Consider the following 16,117-nt stretch of genomic DNA (forward strand, 5'->3'; position numbering starts at 1 on the left):
GTATTTCCATTAGACATTTCCTGAATAGCTTCCTTAATTTCAAAATCTATAAATGGAGATTCCAATTCCTGAACATCATTCCCATCTAATACCGGTAACTTTAATTTAGATAAGTAAGAGTCAATAGAACCATTATCCTGTTTCCCCTCAGAAGTATATAATTTTAGATAAAATGAATAAAAATAGTCGTTAATTTCCTAAGGTTTATAAGTAACTTTTGAATTCTTTTTAACAGCATTAATAGTCTGAGATACCTGTTCAGCTTTCAGTTGCCAACCAAGTACCTTATAAGCTCTTTACCCCAACCCATAATAACGTTGTTTAGATCGATTAATTAAGCACTCAAACTGATAAGTTTGTAAAGTATTATAACATCATTTCAACCTCCCTAATGTGGCTTTTTTAATCTTCTGTTACATCTTTCTGAAAATCTTTCTCTAATTCAGCAATCTAATTTTCTAACTCTAGACTTTCTGCCATATATTGTTTCTTAACTTTTGTAGAATAACTAATAACTAATAAGCTTTTAAAGCATCCCATATTACAAAATGACTATCCACAGAATTAACATTTTCGTTCAAAAATTAAGAGATATGCTCTTTAACAAAAGTAACAAACACTGTTTTTTTCAATAACATTGGGTTAAAGTTCCATCTAAACAACGGACCTACTACCTCCAAAGTTTCACAAGAAAAAAGTAATAATGAATGATTTGATATAACTCTACTTTTATATTCAGCTTGTAATACTCTCCCTTGTAAATGTGCTGATATCAAAAATAAATCAATTCTAGAAAATTAATCATGTTGTGATGAATAAAAAGAAAAATCTTTCTATGTAGGATTAACTTTTCTCCAAATATCCACCAAATTTAAATTTTTAATTAACACATTAATTTGTGTTGCCATCTTTGATTTCCTTATACTTTTTGGATTTCTGTCCATTAACACAATTAAAATCACCACCAACTAAGACACTTTCATTAGCTTGAGTTAACAGTAAAAAAAAGCTTCTGAAATAAACCGTTCATCATCTATATTATGGGCATAAAGATTCAGCAAAAATTTTATAATTCACTCTTAATACTCTGCCAGCATACCCCTCTGAAGATTCCAATTCAAATGGTAATTTTTTATGAATCAAAATCGCTATTCCTTTTGCCTTAGAATTAAAAGAAGAAAAAACATGACCAACCCAATCTCTTTTCAATTTCAAATGTTCTTTTTCAGTCAGATGTGTTTCTTGTAAAAAAGCAATGCCAATTTTCATATTTTTTATATAAGCCAATTTTCTCTCTCCCTTAATTGGATTATTTAATCCCTGAACATTAAAAGTTGCAAAATTAAATTTAGACATCTTTTAAACTACTAATATATTTACACACTATAAAATAATGCTCCCCTTTATAATTCTTCAAAAAAGAGAGAACAAAACCCTAAAAAAACAATAAAATTCTCAAAAACACAAAAAAAAACACCCAAAGGTAGTAATACACTAAAAATTTGGGTGTGGTAAACCCACTAGTGGCAGATGACTATCAAAGTTTTCAGTGTCATCCACGCCCCCCAGCCAGATACATATTTATTATTTAATTAAACACAATCAAATATAGTTCATATATTCAACCCAATGATTCCAAACCCAACGACTGCTCCGGATCTTCAACATCAATAAGTCTTTGTGTCAACTCTTCATTCTTTCCATTTTTTCCATACTTTCCATACCCATGTCCATTTCCATTTCCCCTCCTCTTAGGAGACAACGGAAGAGAAGATCCATTTCTTCACAGTTCTGGGAATGAATTAGCAAAACCCAAAGCATCATGATCATTCTCAAAAAATTGAGATTGAAAATTTCCATAGAAACCTTCAAAATTGCAGGATAAGGAAAAGCAAACTTGTAGCCTTTTCACCACAAAACATCTTTGGCTGTATTAAATTATTGTCATCTTCTAATAATGTCTTGGCTCAAATTGGCATTAAAAAACACTCTGTTATTTTCAACCATTAATGGAGACTGACTCTGCCGTGCTTTCTGAACCACCATACGTAGAATCATTTCTCTATCTTGGTATTTTAAACAATGAATCAAGACTGCTCTCGATGTTTTTCCTGGAAGTGGTTTTCTTCTCAGAGCTCTATGAGCCTGATCCAATTCCAAACCTTCAGGAAAAAGCTCTTTACCCAACACCTCTGGGATCCAATGCTTAAAATTTTTATAGGATCGGAACCTTCAATGTCTTCTGGAAGACCAACTATTTTCTCATTATTCCTTCGGTTTTGATTTTCCAATGAATCAATCTTCTTCAATAAGTGTCTTCTTTGAATCCCCCAATCTACAAAAGAACCTTCCACTTTCAATCTTTCAATTTTTACTCCATTACATTCCACCTGATTTTGACACTCAGAAAAGGCTGTTTCAATTTTCTTAAAAATATCTTGCACAGTAGCAACTGATTTTATACATCTATTAATATCACTCTTAACTACAGTCATTTCCTATTTCATAGATGACATTTCATCACACAAGGTATTCATTTTTATTTTCATCTCCATAAATCCTTGGTTCATCCGAATTGATATTTGTTTTGACATATTGTCCATTTGATAAGCAATCCCTTCCAAAACAGTGAACACTGAATCCATTCCAGATTCCACCACCACTTTTTGAGGTCTACCTTCTTTAACACAGGCTCCTCCTCCTGAGCAAATTCCAATAAGGTAAGTTCCTCTTCTTCCTCAGTTATCGTAAATCCTTTAGCTGAACGTCTGCGGGTCTGGATACCCGATGCCGGCACCCTGACCTCTTTGGGATGCCGGCGTTCAGGCTCCCCCTCAGCCCATACTTTGTTCAGCAATTCTTGGACCCGGGATGCCCCATGCAAGCCAGTCAAAGCTGCCAGATGTGCAGGAGCATGCTCCGATGCTACACTGCACGTCCCCGGGCTGCCCAGCAAGGTTGTGTGAACACGCGTCAGCAACGGCCGAGCTCACCAAAGTGTCAGCGACATCTTGCGGAGGCAGGATCGGCGCCGATGTCAAACTTGAACGTGCTGGAGTCCTCTGAGGCTTGGAGGCTCCCAACGATGATTCCGTGGATTCAGCTATGCCGGTAGGCCTCAGTTCTTCCACACTTTTGGATAGTAATTTTTTCTGAAGTTGAGTTTTAGATTTTTTCACATTAGTTGCCATAATAAATCACTGTTATTTAAACAACTGTTAACATTGTTTTTAACCACTCTTATGCTTTTTAAAAACTGGGTATTTAGTAATCCAGCTGGGGAAAGGTGGAATACATGTCTTTCGTCTACGCCATCTTGCCACGCCCCCCCCCACAGAGATGGAAAATCTTTTAGTATGGTGCAAGAGTAACAACCTGATCATGGACTTCAGAAGGATGAGGAACAACCACTGTCCACTACACATCAATAGCTCTGTAGTGGAATAGGCAGCATCAAGTTCTTTGGAGTTCACTTAACTCGAGACCTATCATGGACACACATCTCCTTATTTGTCAGGAAGCACAACAGCAACTGCACTTCCTGAGAAAACAGAGGCAGTCAAGGCTACCGGCCACCATCTTGTCAACCTCCTATAGGAGGTATTTCAAGAGTGTCTTAGCTGGCTGCATCACAGTGTGGTACAGTTGCTGCAGAGAAATGGATCAGAGGTCAATCCACAGGACCATAAGGATGGTAGAGAGGATCACAGGAGCTTTCCTCTTCTCTATCGATGTGATCTACCGGGCTCGTTGTCTGAAGAGGGTGCGCAAAATCATTGAGGATCCCTTCCACCCTTTCAGCTGCTTCCATCGGCTGAGAGATGTAGGAGTATCAGAGCTAACACCACCAGGCCGAGGAACAGCTTCTTCTCATGAGCAGTGAAAATGCTGAATGACCAAAATAACTGCTTACACCAATCATCCAAGACTCTCTTATTTATGAAATAATACATTTTTAAAATTTATTTGTGTATATGAATATTTGTCTTGCATATGTACTGTTTGCCTGTACATGTTTTATGTCTGGTTGGGGGTCTTCGGGAGTTGCACTGAGGACCGTGGAACATTGTTTTTCTTCAGGTGATATTTGTACACTCAGATGACAATAAATTTGACTTGGCAATGTACAGATACAGCAAATTGTTACTTGCTGATGCAAAGCAGGTTCGTAAGTTGAATCAACTACAATAGTATTACCACAATATGCCAAGACAGAAAAACAATAAATCTAATGAGATAGAGAGATAAAAATTTACAGTTATAGATAGTGTAAGAAATAAAAGTGACGTTTCAAAATGATCTTTTGATCGTCATGGAATAGTTTACATTAAGGTACCACAGGATGGCTCAAAAACTGAGCTGTTGGATAAAAACTTTTCTTGAACCTAGAGGTGCTGCACTTCAAGCTTCTGTATCTGCTGCCTGAAAGTAGCACTGAGAAGGGGTTGTGATCAGGGTGATGGGGGTCCTTTATGATGTTGCCTGCCTTCTTGGGGTAGCATCTTATATTGATGTCTTTAATGGATGGGAAGTCAGTGCTTGTGATGGACTTGGCTAGGTTTGACCCTATCTGCAGCCTTTTGTGTACCTGGGTATGAGTTTCCAAACCAAGCTGTGATGCACCAGTAAACCTGTAGAAGTTTGAAAGAGTATATGAGGACATGCCAAATCTCCTCAGACATATTAGAAAGTATAGGCATTAGTGTGCCTTCTTGACAGTTGTTGATGTGATGACTCTGGGAGAGACCCTTTGACATGTGAATTCTGAGGAATTTGAAGGAATTAACCCTCTCCTCCACTATCTCATAAATTAAGAGAGGTGTGTGGACCCTTAACCCCACCCCCCTTCCTAAAATCCACATAAACCCCTTTTCTTACTGACACTGCAAGGAAGATTGTTGTTCTGGCACCCCCAACACCCTGTCCATGCAGAACGCGCAGAAGCCTGAAGTTCAGCACTTCTAATTCAAGGACAGCTTTTTATCCAATAGCTATCAGGGTCTTGAGACTCCCTGCATCTCCCAAACTACATTACAATAGTACAACCCAAGATCAGTCTTATATTACTGATTACACATTTTTGCAGCGAAAGAAACACAAAATCTGCAGATGCTAGAATCCTGTGCAAGCAATGAGTTGCTGGAGGAACTCAATAAGTCAAGCAACATCCATCAGTGCTTTGGGTTGGGACACTTTGTCAAAACTCATAAAGGCTCCTGTCCCAAAATGTTGACTGATCATACATTCCTACCCATGGATGTTGCCTGACCCACCGAGTTCCTCCAGGAGCCTATTGTTTGCAATGAAAACACAGAAATGCTGGACAAACTCTGCAGGTCTTGCAGCATCCATAGGAGGAAAAGACATATAACTGACTTTTTGGGCCTGAGCCCTTCTTCAAAGTATGAGTAAAAAGCAGGCAGGTGCCTGCATTAAAAGAGTGGAAGAAGGGAATAAGGTAGGAGGGGGTGGGGAGTAGAGGAGACCAGATAATAGATAAAAGCTGACAATTGGACATGGGCAGGACAGGAGAGAAAAGGCGAGTATTGATTGGGGGAGGGGGTAGCTCTGTGAATGCAGAGCTGGAGGAGATAGAGGGAAAAGGAAAAAGAGATTGACATAGCTAGAGGAAAGAAAAATAGGGATAGGAGGGGGATGGGGAGGGAAGAGCTAATAGAAACCGGAGAAGTCAATGTCAATGCTAACTGGCTGGAGGATGCCAAGACAGAATATGAGATCATGTTCCTCCAATTTGCAGGTGATCTCAGTCTGCTGTGCGTGAGACCATGGACAGACATATCAACATGGGAATGGGGCAGGGAATTGAAATGGATAGCCACTGGGAGGTCCCTGCTATTGCTGCTGACAGAAGTGAGGTGCTCAATGAAGTGATCTTCCAGTCTGCTCCTGTCTCTCTGATGTAGAGGAGACCATAATGAGAGCACTGGATGTAGTAGATGACCCCTGTGGATTCACAAGTGAAGGGTTGCTTCACTGAGGAGGACTGTTTGGGGCATCGAATAGTCTTGAGGGAGGAGGTGTGGGTGCAAGTGCAGCTCTACCTGCGGTCACAGGGGAAGGTGCCGAAGGGGATGTTGGTGGTTAGGGAGGAGTGTACGAGGGAGTCAATCCACTGCTTGCAACATTGGCCAACTGCGAATATTTATTTTCTCTTCCTTTTATAGATCTATAGAAAATTACAGCACAGAAAACAGGCCATTTGGCCCTTCTAGTCTGTGCTGAATCATCTAGTCACATTGACCTGCACCCATTCCATAACCCTCCACACCACTCCCATCCATGTATCTATCCAATTTATTCTTAAAATTTAAAAGTGAGTCAGCATTTACGTCAGATGGCAGCTCATTCCAAACTCCCACTAAATCTTTCACCCTAAAGCCACGTCTCTCACAATCTAAGTGGAAAGAGCCGACTTGCATTTATTCTGTCTATTCCTCTCATAATTTTGTAAACCTCTATCAAATCTCCCCTCATTCTTCTATGCTTTAAGGAATGAATTCCCAACTTGTTTAATGTTTCCCTGTAACTCAACTCTTTGCAGTGTCTCAATAATACTTAATTTGTTACATCCCTCGGGATCCTGCACTATGTAAGACTTGCATTATCCTTTTTGTGTGTGACAATAAACTCCCATTCAACATCCCAAAGCAATCCCAGAATTGTGAGAATGATGGTATCCTTGGTGGCCAGTGATTGGCTAAAAAGTTTGCACCCTTCTCACACTTTCATTGGCTGGGAATTGACAGGCGTCAGCGATTGGCTGGTCGTGGTTACCAGGGGATGCTGTTGTGTTGCCGCTGCTTCCCCGAAGTGGAAGGGCGATCAGTACTGAGCGTGAGTGGGGACTGAAGCGCTGATAATCCGCCCGCGTCTTCACCAGCTCCTCGACAATCGCTACCATGTTTATCTATTTGAGCAAGAAGGTGAGGCTGCTGATGTTGGAGGATTCTCTCTTCGTCTCGGCGATGTTCAGGCAGCAATGGCCGGAGCGCAGAGGGGACGCATGCGCACTTTGGCCATTCTTTCGAGTGCCCAGATTGTTTTGTGTTTTAAGAGAGTGGGGTTGTTTATGTTGGCTCGTAGACGCTGCATTTTGAAATACAGTGTATGAATGAACTATTTATGTCAGCAGTGGATGCTTGTCGGCTTTGAGAATGCTGTTATTTTATTTATCCAGAATTGTTTATTGAACAGGCACAATCCATATCATTCCATCTCTGTCTCTCTCTCTCTCCTCTCATCCACCTCTGGATTCACACAGTTACCCCCTTCCCCAATCAGTTCTCACCTTTCCTCTCCTGTCCATGTCCAATTGTGTTCCCCGCCCACCTGGCTCCCTTGTTCACCCTTTCAAATTCAATAAAATAACACATTATAATTGTACTTCTTCAACCCTAGTAGTATTTCTCGTATCCTGCTCCACTCCTGCCCTCTACTCTTTCTAAATATAGGGGATCTTCCTTTTTGGAGTCGATTATTTACTCTGTGTGACCAACCAAGGAAACTCAGAAAGGTGCACAAATAAGGGAGTACAATTTGATAAGATGATTTGCTTTGGGTCTGATTTATTTGTTTAAATTTCATTTTTATTTGCCAATTGAATGTCGAGTTAGAACTAGAAATAAGTTCCAACCCCTCTCTTTTGGCTGTTTGGCTGGATGTCCTGATTTTTGCTATTGGAAGTGAAAATTACAATATTATGAATTTATATTCTGAAAGTATGTCAAAGGAAAATCATGCTCAACTATGGTGTATGGCAGGATCAATGTTATTGAAGGAAAAATTGGATAGGTATATGGATGGGAGGGGGATGGAGGGTTATGGGTAGGGTGCAGGTAGGTGGGACTAGAAGAGAATACTTATTTCAGTCCAGACTAGAAGGGCCAAATGGCCTACTTCCATGCTGTAATTGTTATATGGTTATATGTATATATGTGCACTGTGGTCTAAAGAAGGGGCATTTTGCCTGCATGTACATGTATAGTGAGATCACAGTGAACTTGAACTTGGTATCAGACATAAAAGAAATGACCAAAAACTTGGGGAAGAAAGATCTAAGTAGATTTTTAATGACAATAAAAGATGTCTTGGTACATGTGGATACATATGGGCATAGATAAAAAAAGGGGAGGAGGTCCTGAAGAGGGATTATAGTGAGTTAGGATGGAAGCTAAGAGACAGGACCTCCAGGGTAGTGATCTCTGGATTGCTACCTGTGCTGAGTGCAAGTGGGGGCAAAAATGTGTGGCTGAGGTGCTGGTGCAGAAGGCAAGGTCTCAGATTCTTGCATGACCTCTACAAGAAGGACAGTTACACCTGAACCCAAAAGGGGCAAATATCCTGGCAGGCAGGTTTAATAGAGCTGTTGGGATTGGTTTAAACTATGCAGGGTGGGGTGGGAACCTGAATGATAGGACAATGGATAGGAAAGAGAAAATGGGAAAAGTTTGAATAGACAATTAAATTAAAAGGAAGAGGAGCAGAAAGGGATTGGAGAGTATGACCAAGTACGTCAGATAACATGGTATGGGGAGCAACAGATTAAAAGTATCATACATGAATGCATGGAGTATCAGAAATAAAATGGATTAGCTTGAAGCTCAACTGCATATTAGAGGGTATGATGTTATAGGAATAATGGAGACGTGGCTGCAGGAGGGCCAGGATTGGGAAATTAATATTCCAGAGTATACGTCCTATCGAAAGGACAGATGGATGGGTAGAGGGAGTGGGGTGGTTCTGTTGGTGAGGAATGATTTTTCAGTCCCTTGAAAGGAGTGACATAAAAGCAGGTGGAGTAGAGTCTGTTTGGATAGAGTTGAGGAATTGCAAGGGCAAGAGGACCATAATGGGAGACATATATAGGCCCCCAAACAATAGTTCAGACATAGGAGGCAGAATAAATCAAGAGTTAAGATTGGCATGTCAGAATGGTAATGATACAGTTGTTATGCAGGGGGGGGGGGAATTTCAACATGCAGGTAGACTGGGAAAATCTAGCTGGTGCGGGACTGCAAGAAAGAGAGTTTATAGAATGTCTCCGGGATACATTCTTAGAGCAGCTTCTTGTGGTGGACCCCACCAGGGGGAAGACAATTCTGGATTTGGTGTGTAACAATGTGGATTTGATAAGGGACCTTGAAGTAAGCGAGCCATTAGGTAATAGTGACCATAATATGGTGAGTTTTAATTTGCAATTTGAAAGGGAGAAGGAAAGAAAATTGGAAGTATCAGTATTACAGTTGAATAAAGGGGATTATGCAGCCATGAGGGAGGAGCTCGCCAAAATACAATAGAAAGGTACTATGGATGGGAGAACAGTGGAACAAAAATGGCAGGTATTTCTGGGCATTTTTCAGAAGGTACAGGACCACTTCATTCCAAAGAGGAAGAAAGGTTCTAAGGCAAGCAACCGTGGCTGACAAAGGAAGTCAAGAACAGTATCAAGTCCAAGAAGAGGAAGTATAATATAGCAAAAAGGAGTGGGAAGCTAAAGGATTGGGAAATCTTCAAAGAGCAACAGAAGATAACTAAGAAACTATATCGGAGGAAAAAATGAGGTATGAGGGTAAACGAGCAAGTCATATAAAAGGGAATAGTAAAAGTTTCTTGGGTATGTAAAGAAAAAAAAATAGTTTGGACCAAAATTGTCCCTTAAAAGCAAATGGGTGAAATTATTACGGGGAGCAAGGAAATGGCTGATGAGTTTAACAGATACTTTGGATCTGTCTTCACCAGGGAAGATACAGGTAAAGGTCAGATAGAGGGTAGAAGTCCGGCAGTATCGAAGGAATTGATAGAAATTCCAATGGTTATGGAGGAATTGATGGAAATCCAGATTCGGAAGCATGTGGTCTTGAGTAAATTGAAAGGACTGAAGGCTGATAAGTCCCCAGAGCCTGATGGACTGCATCCCAGGGTGGTTGCTTTTGAAATTTTGGACGCATTGGTCGACATTTTCCAGTGTTCTATAGATTCAGGAGAAGTGCCTGTGGACTGGAGGGTGGCTAATATTGTGCCGCTTTTCAAGAAGGGAGGGAGGGAGAGAACGGGGAATTACAGTCTAGTTAGCCTGATGACAGTGGTGGGGAAGATATTAGAATCTATTATAAAAGAAGAAATAACAGAACACTTAGACAGAAATAATAGTATTATTACAAGTCAATATGGATTTCTGAAGGGAAAATTATGCTTAACTAATCTTCTGAAATTTTTCGAGGATGTGACGAGGAGGATTGACATGGGAGAGCCAGTGGATGTGGTGTACTGGATTTTCAGAAGGCTTTTAATAGGAGATTAGTAGGCAAAATCAGAGAGCATGGTATTGGGACTAGGGTGTTGACATGGATTGAAAATAGGTTGACAGACAGGAAACAAAGAGTTGGGATTAATGGGTCACTTTCAGGATGACAGGATTGGCAAGTGGGGTCCCGCAGGGCTTGGTGCTGAGTCCTCAGTTGTTTATCATATATATTAATGATTTAGATAAGGGGATTATAAATAACATTAACAAATTTGCAGATGACACAAAACTGGGTGGCAGAGTGAAGTATGAGGAAGATGTTAGGAAAGTGCAGGAGGACTTGGACAGGTTAGGTGAGAGAGTGGATGCATGGAACATAAGTGTGAGGTTATCCATTTTGGTGACAGGAACAGGAAGGTAGATTATTATTTAAATAGAGTGTTAGGGATTGGGGAAGTGCAACGCGATCTAGGTGTACTTGTACATCAGTCACTAAAAGCTAGCATGCAGGTTCAGCAAGCTGTGAAAAAGGCAAATGGCATGTTGGCCTTCATAAAAAGGAGTAAGGATGTCCTTCTGCAGTTGAACAGGGCTCTGGTGAGACCACATCTGGAGTATTGTGTCCAGTTCTGGCATCCTAATTTGAGGAAGGACATTCTTGCTATTGAGGGAATGCAGCGTAAATTCACAAGGTTAGTTCCCAGGATGGTGGGATTGACGTATGCCGAAAGGTTGGATAATCTGGGGTTGTATACTTTGGTATTTTGAAGGATGAGGGGAGATATGATTGAGGTATATAAGTTTATTAAGTGATTGGACACGATAGAAACTGATCACATGCTTCCGATGTTGGGGGAGACTAGGTCTAGAGGCCATAGTTTAAGAATACTGAAAAGGCCCTTTAGGACAGAGAAGAGAAAAAACTTCTTTTACCTAGAGAATTGTTGGTCTGTGGAATGCTTTGCCACAGAGGGTGGTAGAGGTGGGTTCTCTGGATAAGTTCAAGATGGAGTTAGATAAGGTTCTTGTGGACAGGGGAATTGAAGGTTATGGGGAGAAAGCAGGGACAGGGTACTGATAATTGAAGATCAGCCATGATCTAAATGGCTCGATGGGCTGAATGGCCTACTCCAGCACTTGTTGTCTATAATGGGAAGACACGTGTTTGAGGAGGGGAGTTCAAGACTCTGTGAACTTGTGTATCTGAAAGTTCTGCTGCTGATGGGTGAGTATTAGAGATTGCAGGAATGGACAAAAGTCTACAGTGACATAGAAGAAGGTGTGCAATGAACACCAGAATGAGATTTTAGTCTTTGCTGTCAAGGGAACCAAGAACCAGCAAGTTTTAAAGATGCTGAGTGAATGGAACTTGATGCTGGACAGATTATGGGGGTATGTTTGGATAAATAAAGTTTTGAACACCTGCAGTAACTTGATTCTCTAATTTAATCTATGATGGTTCATTTATATATACATTGCTCAAATTTTTTGCATTTCATACAGATTGCCATTCCAAGTAACATTCAATTGAGATGTGTTTCCTGGAATAAAGACCAAGGGTTTATTGCTTGTGGTGGAGAAGATGGTCTTTTAAAAGTTCTGAAACTTGAAATGCAGACAGGTAGGAAAAATAATAAAGCCAAATAATGTGGAACAATATTTTTAAGAACCTTTTCGCCATAATTTTTTATCTTTCAAATGTACAATATATAGAGGATGTTCTGAGGAAAACAAAACTTATTTGTTATCAAGAAATATTAGGGTAAGAGCTGTTTCACTGTAATGTTGAGATTTGGATTGCAATTTTTTAAAAAAACCTGTAAACCACAGTCTGTGGAAAGAGAAATTAAAGAAACTGCAGTGAACATTCCCTTGAATCCATTCATTTGAGTTTATCATAGACTTCAGAAGAAATATTATCAAGCTGAAATAATAGCATTTTTCTTCACATACACTACCAGAATTTCCTGTTTATATTTTTAGCTTTCCAGAATCTGCAGGTTTTTTTTAAGAAATCGAGTGTGTTTAGTATACTTTTGGGTGAATCGATGAGAGTTGTCTTATACATAAGCAGAATGTACAGATACTCTGGCATTTTTGCATGTAGCAGAAACTGGGTTTGTGAAATACACTAACAAATAATAGTTACAAATTGTGACATGAGAGAAAACCAAGCAAATAAATATAAACAGATAAATACTGTCATGGTGTGTGCAGAACAGGTAATGTCCTGTCCGATCTTTTATACTTCTGAAGTAGTGTTATGCATTAAGTGTCACAGGAAGGTTTAAGAGTTGTATTACTCTTGGCCAAGCTTCTAAACCTGCCTGAAGGTAATAGTGAGAGGAGAACATGTTCAGGGTGGTGGAGATCCTCTATGATGTTGGCTTTAAATTTAAATGTAGATATACAGCATAGTAACAGGCAATTTTGGCCCACAAGCCCTTGCCACCCACTTACACCCCCGGTGTGTTTTGAACAGTGGGACATGGGGAAAATGTACAAACTCCTTAAAGACAATGTGAGATTTGAACCCTGGTCCCGATTGCTGACGCTGTAAAGGTGTTGCACTAATCGCTATGCCAACCGTGCCACCTGGCTTTGATGGAAATCCTTTATGATGTTGGATAGCTTCTTGAGGCAGCCCCTCACGTCGATATCTTCAGTGGAAGTGATGTTGGTACCTGTGATGGACCTGGCTAGCTATGCCACTTTCTGCAGCCTTCCATGTTCCAGGGCACTTGATCTTCCAAACTCGGCAGTGATGCAACCAGTCAGTACACTTTCCACAATGCACCTGTAGAAGTGTGATAGGGTATTTGACAATATGTCAAAACTCTCGAGACTCTTTAGAAAGTACCTTCTTCATGGTTGCAATGAAGGGCTCAAGCCTGAAACATTGGTTAAGTATTTTTACCTGGGCTACATAAAGGACACTGCTTGAGCTGCTGAGTTTCTCCAGCTTTGTGTTTTTAATTTCTTCGTGGTTGACTTGACATGGTGGCCCCTGGAGAGGATATCTGATACGTGGTTACCCAGAAACTTGTAGCAACTAATCCTCTGCACCACTGACCCAGCTTGGTCACTCATCCTTTCCTTTCTAAAGTCCACATTTCATGTCTTGCTGATGATGAGAACAAGATTGTTGTGGCATAAAACAACCACATTATAAATTTTCATCCTGTTCTCACTCATTATTACTCCTTACTTGGCCAACCACAGTGGCACAAGCTTATTAGAGCTCAACTTACCAGTGCAGTTATGGGTATAAAGGGAATAAAGCAGAAGACTAAGCATGCAGCTTTGAGGTAGCCCTGTGTTGATGGTGCAGTGCTCATCTGTTGGAACATACAGATTTCCGATTTATTGTCAAGAGTCTATACATAACATCACTGAGATTCTTTTTCCTGCGAATGAGGCAGAATTACCATTTATTGATGGTGCAAAAGAAATGTACACAATATGCACATGTAAATAAATAAATGTAAACAAACTATGCAATACAGAGAGGTAAAAACTAAAGTGCAAATGTAAGAGTCCTTAAATGAATCCCTGATTGAGTTTATTATTGTGGAGTCTGATGGTGGACAGCTGTTTCTAAACCTGGTGGTGCAAGTCCTGTGGCACCTAGACCTCTTTCCTGATGGTAGCAGCGACAACAGAGCATGTGCAGGGTGGTGTGGATCCTTGATGGTGGCTGCTGCAATCCAACAACTGCAATCCCTGTAGATTTTCTTGATGGTGGGGAGGGTTTTGCTTCTGTTGTCCTGGGCTATTTCCACTATCTTTTGCATGGCTTTACACTCAGGGGAACATCCATACCAGACTGTGAGGTGGTCAGCAGCCAGCACACTTTCCACCACATATCTGTAGAAATTTGTCAGGGTTTCTCATGTCATACAGTGCCAGAAGGTTGGATTATGACTTTTGATATTCAACTTTGCATGTTGTGGGTTTTTTTTTTGGTCCCATTTTAATACTATTCACAGAAAATCAACATCTTCCATTGACAGAATTGATCTGGAACAGATTCATTTTAAGTCTAATCTGTCGTTTGCCTCGACAGAGGAAACAGAGTCAATTTTGTGTAGGAAAGAAAAAAAATAGCATTTGGATCCTAATATGGTCATTGTGGGTTTCTGTAGATGATACAAGATTGAAAGGATTGGCAGCACCTAGCAACCTTTCTATGAATCAGACATTAGAAGGACACAGTGGTAAGTTTTCTTTTTATTCCATACATTCTCAGTTATTGGGTGTTTTTAAAAAAAAAATAAAAAAATTTCAGTTCTGATAAACTGTTTATGAATCAGTTAGAATGTTAAAGCCAAATTTATTGTTTGCCTGCAATGTTAACCCTTTCTTTATTTTGAAATATTCTCAATACCAATAAATATGGTAGTGTAACTATTGCAGCAGGTCATGGTGCAGAACCCTCCATAATGTTTGGGACAAAGACACTTTTTTTCCTTTATTTGCCCCTGTGCTCCACAGTTTTAAAGTTGTAATCAACAATTCACATGTAATTAAAGTGCATGTACCAGATTTCAATCATAGTTATTTGTATACATTTTGGGTTTACAATATAGAAACTACAACACTTTTTATACATAGTTCCTCATTTCAGGGCAGCATAATATTTGGGGACATTTGGTTTGACATGGTTTGTGAGTACTCAATTATGTTTAATTGGTGCAGATATAAGGGAGCTAGGGATGCTCCTAAGCTTTTGATCATCTTTGGAGTCTTTAGTTTCCATTTTTCAACATGAGGACCAGAGTTGTGACAATGAAAGTCGGAGAAGATATTATGAGGCTTGAAACCAAAAATAAAACTATAAGAGACATCACCCAAACCTTAGGATTACCAAAAATCAGCTGTTTAGAACATCATTAAGAGGAAAGAGCATACTCGGGTGCTCAGTAATCGCAAAGGGACTGGTAGGTCAAGGAAGACCTCCACTGCTGGGCCAAGGAAGACCTCCACTGCTGGGCCAAGGAAGACCTCCACTGCTGGGCCAAGGAAGACCTCCACTGCTGGGCCAAGGAAGACCTCCACTGCTGGGCCAAGGAAGATCTCCACTGCTGATGACAGAAGAGTTCTCATCATAACGAAGAAAAATCCCCAAACACCTGTTCAACAGATCAGAAGCACTCTTCAGGAAACAGGTGTGGATGTATTATTGATGACTGACTGCAGAAGACTTCATGTAAGAAATACAGAAGCTACACTGCAAAATACAAACCATTAGTTAGCCACAGAACCAGGATGGCCAGATTACAGTTGAAAGAGCCTGTAGAATTATGGAAAAAGGTCTTGTGGACAGGTAGATCAAGATTAACCTGTTTGGATTAGAAATGTTGAAGATTGTTATGAAAGGGGTAAATTAATGTCATTTGAACAAATGAGAAATAAATATGGAATAATCCAAAATACTTTTTTTTTACTATTTATAATTCTGAGCATATTTGAGAGACAAGCTAGGACCAACCATGATGTTACCTGGTTCTAGTGAAGTCGAAATTCATATAAGGAGAGGAATTTTTAAGAAGTTTACTTCTATAAACAAATAGGAACTCCTAAATGTAGAGTTCATAAATCTAGACAGAGGTGGGACTTTGAATATTGCAATTGATGAGCAAAGATGGGCAGATCTTTGCAGAGATTGTATGACTAACATTATTAATGTAAGGTATAGATCAGTTCAGTATAATTCTTTTTTTGAATATTTTATTTAAAATTTTAAAACCATAATACATATAGTTGATAAAATGATTAGTAATAATATATAATGTTAGTAAATGTACACGTGTAGCGCCCACGATACGGTGGCACTGTGAAAAGAAAGGAACA

General features: G+C 39.9%; 1 protein-coding gene across 6 annotated transcripts in view; it reads left to right on the top strand.

Moving 5' to 3' along the window:
- Nucleotides 1-2,893: 2,893 nt before the first annotated feature.
- wdr35 (WD repeat domain 35) overlaps nucleotides 2,894-16,117 on the top strand; it is a 93,849-nt gene continuing 80,625 nt past the window's right edge. For 5 of the 6 annotated variants that reach the window (XM_069886461.1, XM_069886462.1, XM_069886467.1 and 2 more), the window contains exons 1-3: nucleotides 6,789-6,944; nucleotides 11,768-11,885; nucleotides 14,410-14,481. In XM_069886461.1, coding sequence (XP_069742562.1) covers nucleotides 6,921-6,944; nucleotides 11,768-11,885; nucleotides 14,410-14,481 — 214 coding nt within the window. In that variant the 5' untranslated portion in view covers nucleotides 6,789-6,920. Of the gene's footprint in view, nucleotides 3,112-6,788; nucleotides 6,945-11,767; nucleotides 11,886-14,409; nucleotides 14,482-16,117 lie in introns of those variants that run through there. The other variant, XM_069886463.1, reaches the window with a different exon arrangement.

The sequence above is a fragment of the Narcine bancroftii genome, chromosome 6 (assembly GCF_036971445.1).
Source record: "Narcine bancroftii isolate sNarBan1 chromosome 6, sNarBan1.hap1, whole genome shotgun sequence".
NCBI classification, from domain to species: domain Eukaryota; kingdom Metazoa; phylum Chordata; class Chondrichthyes; order Torpediniformes; family Narcinidae; genus Narcine; species Narcine bancroftii.